This window comes from Anabrus simplex, chromosome 1, assembly GCF_040414725.1.
Source record: "Anabrus simplex isolate iqAnaSimp1 chromosome 1, ASM4041472v1, whole genome shotgun sequence".
Classification (NCBI taxonomy): Eukaryota; Metazoa; Arthropoda; class Insecta; order Orthoptera; family Tettigoniidae; genus Anabrus; species Anabrus simplex.
This window is the reverse complement of record NC_090265.1, coordinates 220,408,700-220,420,821: the sequence shown is the minus strand read 5'-3', so window position 1 is coordinate 220,420,821 and position 12,122 is coordinate 220,408,700. Positions and strand designations below refer to the sequence as shown.

Below are 12,122 nucleotides of genomic sequence, written 5' to 3'. Positions count from 1 at the left end.
GCACAGTTAGAAACAGTTCTCTCTTCCCCTGAATTCCTGCAAGATATTTTCACTGGTTCCTTTCTCCATCTGACCAATCTTCAACATTCTTCTCCAGATCCACATTTCAAAACACGTGTTTCTAAAAGGAGTAGAAAGCAAGCAGTCACCGTAATGTAACAAGTACCACAAGGCATTGTAGTAGCAGTCAAAGTAATGCACCATCATTTAAATATTGTAAAAAGAAAACATATCAACACCTCAAGATTCTCGGACTGACGTTCCTTTTGACTAAGCTCTCATAAAAACGAACTACTTCCAATGTAAAATCTGCTCGTCAAACCAAGACTAGTTCGAGGAAACAACCAATAGTTGCAATTCACCGTCTACAACGAATAGATTACAGAAGCATGCCTCAAATCAACACATGAAGCAGAATATTTCCAACGCATTTAAGTTTTAAGCTTTAGATACTATTGAGTTTTAATAGAATTTACGACTCAAATTTTAATACAATAAGTCAACTAACAATTGTTTTTAAAAAACAAAGAACTTGAGAATTTTAGCCAAATCTCGTTATTGTGAAGATATTATTGTGTTTTGGACGTCAATGTTATTAGAATCAACGAATATCCCAATTTTAGCATTGTCATTTAAATCGTTAAACTGTCCATTGTGTTTACAAATGCCTATGTTTACGTATTTTAGCACTTAGTTTTTAGAATCATAATTAAGTACAAATTAGTTATAAGCAAATTAACCTTGAGATAAATTACAAAGGCTGAGGATGCTTGAAACCAAGCGAAACATATCCCTTTTAATGTAGTGTTGTAGCAATGTGAACTTCTAACAACACAAAATCAATTGTATTGAAAGGGTGCGATAGAAAAATAAAAAATACAAATTTGTATGCAAATTAAGTGGTATGTTCCGAGCTGTCAGTGGAGAGATGGCGTGGAACAACATTCTTCCTCTTCTCTCAGTGCCTATCCGTTTCATATGTTTGCGATCATGATGGCTATTTTGGTCTGGTTTGTGGCAGTGCGGAACAGTTTAGCTGATGACACATTGCACCAGCCTCTAAGATTATCAAGCCAAGATATTCATCTTCTTCCAGGACCTCTTTTGCTGTTGATTTTCCCCAGCAGTAATTTTTGGAGTAGGTCATATCTATCTGTATTGATCATGATATGTCCCAGATACTGCAGCTTTCGGCATTTCACTATCTTGATCAACTGAGGTATTGTGTTCATCCTTCTCATTACCTCCACGTTTGTCACTCTCTGGGTCCAAGATATTCTCAGGATCTGCCTATAAAGCCATGTTTCAAAGGCCTCCAGCTTCTTTTTTTTTGCTAGGGGCTTTACGTCGCACCGACACAGATAGGTCTTATGGCGACGATGGGATAGGAAAGGACAAGGAGTTGGAAGGAAGCGGCCGTGGCCTTAATTAAGGTACAGCCCCAGCATTTGCCTGGTGTGAAAATGGGAAACCACGGAAAACCATTTTCAGGGCTGCCGATAGTGAGATTCGAACCTACTATCTCCCGGATGCAAGCTCACAGCCGCGCGCTTCTACGCGCACGGCCAACTCGCCCGGTCCTCCAGCTTCTTCTCTGTTTTTTATTTAAGGTCCATGTCTCTACACCATATTAAAGAACAGAAAATACAGAGCAGTGCAAAAGTCTTATTTTAGTTACTGAAGTTAGATTGTGGCTTTTAAACACATTACTCATTATCTGGAACACACTTCTTGCTTTTCCAATGTGTACCTTGACTTCTTGTGAGCAATCCCAGTCTTCATTATGGTTCCAAGGTACGAATATTGTTTTACCCTTTCTATACTCCTGTGATTTATGACCAAGTTTAATCCAGAAATATTTTCCTTACTTATAACTAGAGCCCGGATGTTTATGCATTAATAGGTTAGAATCCAAACTAACTGAAGCGAGTAGCAAGTATAGTCTACCCTCACAACAACTATGCTATGGGGTTTGCATGAACATTAGGGGTACGGCCTATCAGAACCCCTATAATTTATGTTACTCTTGCTACACTATGGAAGAGCGGGTGGCCGACATTAATAGGTTAGAATGCAAACTAACTGAAGCGAGTAGCAAGTATAGTCTACCCTCACAACAACTATGCTATGGGGTTTGCATGAACATTAGGGGTACGGCCTATCAGAACCACTACAATTTATGTTACTCTTGCTACACTACGGAAGAGCGGGTGGCCGACACTTCCTACTAACCTAATTAGTTTACAATATAACCTGTTACTGCATAAAAATCCGGGCTTTACTTATAACCATGAGTTTTGCCTTGCAATGTTTATTTCAAGCCCGTATTGGCTGCTGTTTCTTACAATTCAATCCATTAGTGATTGTAGTGCTTGGATAGTATCAGCAAATACAATCGTATCATCAGCATACCGGATGTTGTTTAATCTCACTCCATTTATCAAAATTCCTTCTTCTATATCTTCCAAGGCTTCTCTAAATTATCTGTTCTGAATACAAATGAAGTAGTATAGGTGACAAGGTACATCCCTGCCTCATTTCTCTCAGGATTTTGACTGCTTCAGTGTGTTCTCCTTCAACACGCAACACTGCTGTTTGATTCCAGTACAGCGTCTTGATGATTCACAGATCTCTTTCCTCCATTCCAATATTTCTCAAAATCTCCATCAATTTTTCATGTTTTACGTGGTCAAAGGCCTTCTGGTAGTCTGTTTTTTTTTGCTAGTTGTTTTACGTCGCACCGACACAGATAGGTCTTACAGTGACGATGGGACAGGAAAGGGCTAAGAGTGGGAAGGAAGCGGCCATGGGCTTAATTAAGGTACAGCCCCAGCATTTGCCTGGTGTGAAAATGGGAAACCACGGAAAACCATTTTCAGGGCTGCTGACAGTGGGGTTCGAACCTACTATCTCCCGAATACTGGCCGCACTTAAGTGACTGCAGCTATCAAGCTCGGTGGTAGTCTATTAAACAAGCAAATACATACTTATTTACATCTCTACATCTCTGAAATAGTACCTGCACACTGAACAAGGCTTCTCTCGCACCTACTGCTTTAACAAACCCAAACTGATTAGGGGCTATCTGATCTTCACACAGTCTGTATATTCTTATGTGTACCACCTTCAAGAACACTTTACAGAGATAACTCATCAAGCTTATCATGCGGTAATCTCCACATTGTTTTGCATTTGGATTTTTTGGCAAGGTGATGAGCGCTGATTTCAGCCATTCCAATGGGATATTTCTGGATACATAAATTTGGTTGAAAATTTTGGTCAACCATTTCACATGATTTTCATCCATCAATTTTAAGAAATCTGCTTCTACTTTATCTGGTCCCACTGCCTTTCCATCCTTCATCTGATTGATGGCTGTTTGAACTTCTAATATATCTGTGCTACTTATTTCACTTGTATTTTGTGTAAAAGCACATCTAGTGTCATGAAATAAATTTTCTAAATATTTTTTCCAGATCTTTTTCTTGTCTTCTAAATCCACCATCAAGTTCCCGGCTTCAGCTATTAATTTTCCACCAGTATTATCCCTGTATTTCCCTCTTAATTCTCTTACTTTCCTGTGTACATTGAAGCTGTCACACCTACTTTGATATAACTCAATCTCCCCATACTGCTCCACTTTTTCTTTTGCCTCCCTGATCTTTCTTCTGATGTCTGCATTTATCTTTCTGTATTCTGAAGGTTTTCCTTTACTGACTCTTCTTTTCTCCATTAGCTTCAGTATTTCATCCGTCATCCATGACTTTCTCTTTTTTTCCTCTGGTTTCATGTGCTTCTCTTTTCTTTGCTGTACAGAGTTTTGTAGTTTAGTCAATTCTAATTTGACATTATTACTGGTGATGTTTTCCTCTGTGATAATCTTTGAGTTAAGTTCTACTTGCATGTTCTGTTTCACTATTGGGTCTTTCATTTTCCTCAAATTGTAGTTTTGCCTGTTCTTCCTGTTTACTTTCTTCATTTTGACTTTGAAAACTCCAATAAGTGGTGTGTGATCTGAGTTGACGTCTGCACCCAGGTAGGTTTTCACTGTGGTGCAACTGTTCCTGAAACGTTTATTTACCAACATGAAATCAATCTGGTTTCTCACACATTTTCCGGGTTTGTCCATTGGAGACTTTCATTTATATAGTCATCTAGGTGGGAGTTTGAAGCAAGTGTTCATAATCACTAAATCATTTGACATCGCAAAATTTTCAAGATCATCCCCTCTGGAATTCCTCTCTCCTAGTCCAAATGGTCCTACCTTCCCCAACTTTCGTACTGAAATCTCCCATCACAATTGTCAGGTCATGTTTGTTAAGGTTTTCCAAAATTCCATGTATGCTTTCGTAGAATTCTTCTACCTCTTCATCTTCTTGTCCACTGTAGGCGCATACACTTATTATGTTTATATCAATAAGCCTAGCACTCAGCTGTAACATCATTATTCTGGCTGATACAGGTGTGAAACTTTTGAGACACCTTGCTACTTCTGCTGAAAATATTACACCGACTCCATATTCATGCATTCCATCAGCTCTACCTGAATATAGCACTCTATGTTCATTTATGTAAATATCTCCCGTATTCGGCCATCGCATCTCACTAACACCAAGTACGTCTATCTCCATCCTATCCATTTCTTTAATCATATTATGTAATATTCCTCCTTGACTCATTGTTCTCACATTCCAGGTTGCCACTTCAATTTTTTCTTCACACTTGATTTTCTTCATGCCTGTACTCACAACTGTTCCTCCCGGAGATCCGACTGAGGAACTTACTCCGGATGATGATAATTTTGTTATGAGCACAGCCATAATGATTACTAGGATTTGCTATCAGGCCTTTAATGTAGTCGTTGTCCAGTGGGTTCTACATTCTTATGCTGTTGACCACCTTTGTGCTTCCTCTGCCTTTAAAGCCAGTTTCCCAACTCAAGGACAAAAGAGTGACCTTTAAGAGCCAATTAAGGCGAGAGAGGATATTTCTGTCGGTTTTCTCCCTTAGCCTTTGATAGTCCCCTATCAACCTGCAAGGCAGCAGGTTGTACTCGTATTAATCCCCAAGTACAGGGCTGCCTCTTTTGCAATCTCCACTATTCTGAAGACCATCTTCTCCGCTGAAGATTCCGCTGAGGTCTTCACTCGTAACCCTTACCACATGTTACACACCGGGCCAGTGTGCTCTGGGACCCACATAGGCAGGGGCGCCACTCCCTGGCTAGGGCTGCCTCCGAAGAGGGTCCCTACCTGCTACCTGGGGAACAACATTAGTAGACAAATAAGTTTGAGTGGTGTCTTTAAAAGTAAGAAAGATCACAATATGAAGATAAAGTTGGAATTCAAGGGGAAAAAATGGGGAAAATATTTGAACATAGGAAGGGAAGTTAGGGATTGGAATAACTTACCAAGGGAGATATTCAATAAATTTCCAATTTCTTTGCAATCATTTAAGAAAAGGCTAGGAAGACAACAAATATGGAATCTGCCACCTGGGCGACTGCCCTAAATGCAGACCAGTAATGACTGATTGATTGATTGACATAAGATAAAGATGAAAGCAGGTGGTAAATGACTAAGAACCAAAACTATATTGGAAGTACTAAAAAGGTAAGCTGTTCATCCAGTTTTATGGGTTTTGAGCTTGCATCAGTATAAGTAAACAAGTTGATCAGAAAATTAGCATATTGGCACAGGAGGACTTCTTTTAGATTCTGAGAAATTATTTGTACACTCTTCATTAGTAGACTATGCAAATCATAATATAAAAATATAAATATTTCTGCAATTAAGATATTTTGCATGGAATACTTTGTCAAAATGACTACACATAAATTGAGAAGTAATTAGACTAAATGAATATGCAATGAATTATTCCTTTCCCTTTCAGAATTTATGTCATGAGCCGTGTTTTTGAGTGGATCAGGAGGAATGGTGGCTTAAAAGGAATGGAAGCAAGAGCTATAGAGAAGAGTCACCTAATATATGACATCATCGATAATTCCAATGGCTTCTACAGTTGCCCAGTTAAGAGTGCAGCAAGAAGTCGTATGAATGTTCCATTCCGTATAGGAGGAGCTCAAGGAAATGAGGCTCTGGAGAAGGAATTTCTGAATGGAGCCCAGAAGAGAGGGATGCTGCAGCTAAAAGGACACAGGTATATATGAGACTTACTAAAATTTCTTCAGAGCATTAACTTGACTTAATTCCTTTCATTCCACACAAATAGGGACTCCAAGAATTATCTCCATCTGTCACTTCACGGCTATGTTCTTCACTTCTGCTCAAAATTTTCCAGCTTTCTAAGCTTCTTCTTCAATAGTCAATCCTTCTGATCTCACTGAGACCAAGAATGTATAAATTAATGTTATTGACTTTACGTCCCACTAATTACTTTTCCGGTTTTCGGAGACGCCGAGGTGCCAGAAATTTTTCCCGCAGGAGTTCTTTTACGTGCCAGTAAATCTACCAACATGAGGCTGACATATTTGAGCACCTTCAAATACCACCGTTCTGAGCCAGGATCGAACCGGCCAAGTTGGGGCCAGAAGGCCAGCGCCTCAACCGTCTGAGCCACTCAAACCAAGAATGTATAGCTTGTATGAGATCATCTCCTTGGTCACCTGTCTTGGCCTGTTCTCTCTCTCAGGGTCCTCACGTGTATACTTTTCCTTATCATGCCAAAAGTCATCAACAACAAATAAGATCATCTGTTATTCTTGTTGGTTTCTGTAATACAAAACCTGGTGAGGCTGCCACCTTAGTGACTGAAAATTAACCCTTCGTAGTATTCCAACCATTCATTTGAACTACAGCTCCACCTCGAACTAACTTACCTGAGTCTGTTGGATGTTTGTCATCCTCATGGGCTTCTAGTCATTGTGGAAGTCTGTCATGTAGTCTAGTCTTTCATCTTCAAACTTATTAGTTTGGGCTGCCCTACTAGGATCATACTGAAGCTGGAGAAACATGTGAATAACATTGCAGATTTACCCACTTAGGAAGCAAAATAAGAGCTGATAGCAGAAGTAAAAGAGATCCGTCAGCAGTATTAATCAAGCTAAGACATCCTTCAATAACAAAGATAAGCTCTTCATGCCTAACAACATCAGCTTGAGGCTAAGAAAGCTACTGGTCAAGATATTTGTATGTGGAGTGTGTTCCTCTATGGAAGTTAAACCTGGACACTAGGCGTGACAGACAGAAGAAGAGTTGAAGCATTCGAGTTATGGCGTTGCTGAAGAATGCTGAAGACATCCTGGACAGACAGAGTTAGCAACCAAGAAGTACTGAGAAGAATATGAGAGATGCCATGCATGGCAAAGTACATGAGGAAAAGAAGAAACATCTAAATGAGACACATAATCAGGCATAGAAGTCTACTGGCCATTATCATGGTGGGTTCAGTAGAGGGAAGAAACTGTAGAGGCAAGCCTAGGCTAAACTACCTACATAGGTTAACTAGTGGACGAGCAGGGTTGCTAATCTTACATGGAGCTGAAAAGATTGTAATAATAATAATGCTATTTGCTTTATGACCCACTGACTACTCTTTTACGGTTTTCGGAGACGCAGAGGTGCCGGAATTTAGTCCCGCAGGAGTTCTTTTACGTGCCAGTAAATCTACCGACACGAGGCTGATGTATTTGAGCACCTTCAAATACCACCGGACTGAGCCAAGTTGGGGCCAGAAGGCCAGCCTGAAAAGATTGGCACAAGACCAGGGCTCTTGGAGAACTGCTGCAAACCAACCTCAGGGTTGACAACCTAAGAAGAAAACAGAGTCTGCAGATCTCACAGGCACCACTTTTGGATACACTGAGACAATCAAGCCTTCCAAACATCTCAAGGTACCAGACCATGGGGGAGATAGCATTAACAGCTTGAGATATTCATCTCATATTGGCACAGGAGGGCTCCTTTTACATTCTGAGAAATTATTTGTACACTCTTCATTAGTAGATTATGCAAATCATAATATAAGCTTGACTCATTATCATAGAAAACAGGACCCTATCTAGCCTCTCAAACATCCAATTGGGAGAATAGATGACAAGCATGTTATGTGAAGTCCTAGTAGATCTCCTTGCGGTACACATATTTTCATTATAAGTTGTAGTGGTTTTCCACTTTCTGACTGCAAGCCTCTATGAATTAGCTAGAAAGTAACGTCAACTGCTTCCATACGCTCAGATCAAAATAATTAAATAAGTGTCTATCATCTCATAAGTCTCCTGCTTTTCTTTCCATTTAAGGGTGAATCTAATACTCTCCTAGGCAGTGGTGGCTTATGACCATTTTTGTTAGTGTTTGTTAGTAAGGTGATCTTGAAAGTGGGAATGGAGGTAAACCTTTTAAAACATGATTGACCTAAGTTGTACTACAAAAACACTCAACTAATAAATAATAATAAAGTTTAAAAACGTAAATTTTAAAATAATAATAGAAGTACAGAACTGAACTTACCAAATAACAGCATTGCTTGTACAGGAGTTGAACATGTCTGTTCTTCTAGCTGACAAACATATCAATGACTCTGTTGTTGAAGTTTGAAATTTCACTCATTTCCTCCTTGCGGACTGACCAATTCAAAGGAATCTTTTAATTTTGTGTTTGAAGGATGCAAAGGGTGTGAATATGTCAATATCAGGCAGTGAGTTACCAAGAGTAGGGAGACGGTGGACGATAGAGTTTTGTTGGAAGGTTAGGCATGGGCGGAACACATGATGAGTATGCCGGTTGTGTGTTGAGCGGGGGAACCCACGTGTATAGGGAAGTATGTCGGAAGAGTATTGCATTTGGTATAGCCATTGATTATTTTATGAAGATAAAATACATTGGAGAACTGTAAGCGGCTTCTTGGATCAATTATACCCAGGTAGTCCACGATGTTAATTTAGTTGTGTTCTTAAAATCAGGATTGCAAGTCTTAACAATAAAGGATTTACCCCGTTAGGAAGCAAAATAACAGGTGACAGCAGAAGTAAAAGAGATCCGGTTGCAGTATTAATCAAGCTAAGACATCCTTCAATAACAAAGATATGCTCTTTATGCCTAACAACATCACAGTTGAGATATGTTTGTGATAATACATGAGGACCAAATAGGAGACTGCCTGTAGGGGGTGAAGTATAATGGGGACTTTGAGCGTCCTGGGACCACTACGGTAGCTGTGAAGGCCCTTCAGGAACTCTGAAAGGCGGTGGAAAAAGGAGCTCTGGTTAAAACCAGTAGGCCATTATGAATGTTAGGTAACAAACTGTGTAAAAAAAAAAAAAAAAAAAAAAAAAAAAAAAAAAAAAAAAAAAAAAAAAAGTAAATTTAAATCTTATAGCAGTTGTATAGTATTATTTGAAGTGATTCCACATACTGTATATAAGTTGATTATGTGCGTAAGTACACAAGATATTATGAGTAGAATTTTGTAAATAATATAAATTTAAGGATGAGCTGTGTGTTTAATACAAAAATTGTAAGTGTAAACTGTATTTTAGGAAAATGTCTTAATTTCTTTTTAATTTAAAATTTAGTGCTTGATAATAATGTATTTTCGTGTATCATTTGCCACCAAGGTAGACATCTCATTAGCAAATAAAATTATTTTTGATTTGATTTGAAAAGTCAATAATGGGGAGAACATAGGAGACCGAGTATAATTTTAGGACGGTAATATCATTAATTTCAGTAAACCTGTAAAGAATGCATAGGCTACTCATACCGGTAGCTCAGGATTTTATTGACTCAATATGAGCAGAGGAGGTCAGTTTACAGTCGATTATAACACCTAGGTCTCTCTTACCTCAGAAGCCTATTGCAGTGTACTGTATTTCTCTAGATGGTGTAGGGAGTGTTCATTTCTTGCTTTAGCAATGAAAAAGATACTGTGTTACACTTCTTAACATTTCATTTCTTAAACCAGTCACTACACAAATTCAGAACTGTCTGTAATTCATCACAATCATCAGACGTAGACATTTGCCTTATGATTTTCAGGTCATCAGCATACAAGAGGAAGGAACACTGACTATTTTGGGTGCAAAGAATTATGTCATCGATTTAGAGAACAAAGAGTAGGGGTCCAAGTATACTGCCTTGAGATACGCCTGATAACACAGATAACCATGATGAGGCAGATTCAGGGAGTACCACTCTTTGTTTTCTGTCGGAAAGGAAACTAGTTATTAGTGACAAGATGGGGCCGTGGATATCAAATCTGGTAGCGAGCTTATGATGAAGAAGAAGTGCATGATCCACTAAGTTGAATGCTTTGGCCAGATATGTATAGATTACATCTAACTGAGATTTATTTTCTGTTGCTGAAATGATGTGGTGACTGACACTGTGAGGTTAGTGAGGCATGATTTTCTGGGAGTGTATCCTACACTTTTCACATCAAGACTGAGGATCCATCACGATGGTTCATCAGTGAATGTTTACACTTGCCCTCCTGTTGAAGCTGAGAAACAGAAATTACTTCTTATGCGGATGATAAAAAATGTATGTAGAAGAATTGGGATTGATGAGGAGAGCGCCCATAGATTTGAAGATGTAGTAATTGTCCTTTTTTATTTTTCCATGTTTGTCTTTGTCTTCTCTGTTATGCTCCCTTTTCCCACTCTGACTTATCAATTTGTTTACTGTATTACGGTATGTGTTCCAGTCTTTCTAAATATAACTAAGTATACAATGAAGATTATGTATCTGCATTTAGCTCTGTAACAGTACATTAACAAGTTTACTTTTAAATGTTGGGTAGAATTTTTGTGCAATAATGGTCAATATTTTTCTATTTATTTCAATTTCAGGTCTGTGGGAGGAATTCGTGCATCTCTGTACAATGCTGTGAGCCTTGAAGATGTTAAGATTCTTGCTCAATACATGACTGAATTTTGTAATCAACATAATAAGTGAAAATCTCAGTAATTGATCTACATGCTTGGTGAGGTAGATCAATGCAAGTGCAGTTGGGCCACTCTACATGTTCCTCATCATAATTGATCGGGATGTTCTGTTATTGTTTAATGATATTTCTTTTGTTATGTTTGCTATATTTTTTGTACATTAATATAAATTATTTACAGAATAAAATATTATAGAAATTTTATGACTGGCTTGTACTGCCGTCTGTACTGACCATGAAGAGTATGTTTCCATACCATGTTTCTATTTTTATCTTCAACACAGACAGCTGGTTTAATATGAATATTGTTGCTGCTTCATTGAAGGGTTTTGGATATCTTATCGCAGTCCTATACAATTAAATTAATAATATATTATGTTTCCACCTATTCAATACAATAACACTTAGTAATGCAAGGTTACATCACAAGCTGATCACAAATGGCACCGGTTTTGACCCAGATCTGGGTCATCATCAGCTGATTGTTCAAAAGGTAAAAGATGAAAGCAATGCACAGAAGAATAACAAGTAACGTGGAAGATATAAAGATTTTTTCAAGACAAAAGTTTGTGTGGAGCTATATAACACTCGAGTATAAAGCACTAGCTTTTAAATGTCTTTAAAATCTTGATGTGAAGATGAATAAATAGCTTGATGTTAAATCTTATAATCGTATGTTTCATATATTAAGATGCAAATAGCTAGTTGTCTTGTTATGCAGAAAAGTTGAAATTAAAAATCATTGTGAAGAGAAATAAGTAAACCTGCAGTGTTAGAACTGTTCCGGGGTATCTGTGGAGCGCAGAGAGGTGAAAGAAGGTGTGGGCTTGAATGGGTCTAGCTACAATATCAAAATTGAATTAAAAGTTTAACTAAAGGTTATATTTCTTCTAGAATTTCCGACTTAATTTTCTTCACTGAGTGAACAATAACAAATTTGTGGATTAAAATAGAGAATCCCAGAATAGGGCATTTAACAATTGTGGGCTTCAAGCCCTTGATTTCCAAGATCCGAGCTACAAGATCAAGTTTACAAAATTTACAATTCAAAATGAGGAATAATTTAGTCAAGGGCAGAAATCCCCCAATTGAAGAGCACTTGCTCCAAAATTTACAATTTTTAGCCTTCCATGGGCACCTCACACTATAACAAAACTTTGAAAAGAGCTTACATGCTCTCGATTTCTTACAGCCCACTCAAGGCAACATTACATCAAAAT

At 38.2% G+C, this 12,122-nt stretch overlaps 1 protein-coding gene across 1 annotated transcript in view; it reads left to right on the top strand.

Moving 5' to 3' along the window:
- Nucleotides 1–11,106, top strand: part of LOC136885838 (probable phosphoserine aminotransferase) — a 70,874-nt gene extending 59,768 nt beyond the window's left edge. Inside the window, exons 7-8 of the mRNA XM_067158549.2 lie at nt 5,893–6,159; nt 10,808–11,106. Of these exons, the coding sequence (XP_067014650.2) occupies nt 5,893–6,159; nt 10,808–10,913 (373 nt within the window). The 3' untranslated portion in view covers nt 10,914–11,106. The remainder of the gene's footprint in view (nt 1–5,892; nt 6,160–10,807) is intronic.
- Nucleotides 11,107–12,122: the final 1,016 nt, after the last annotated feature.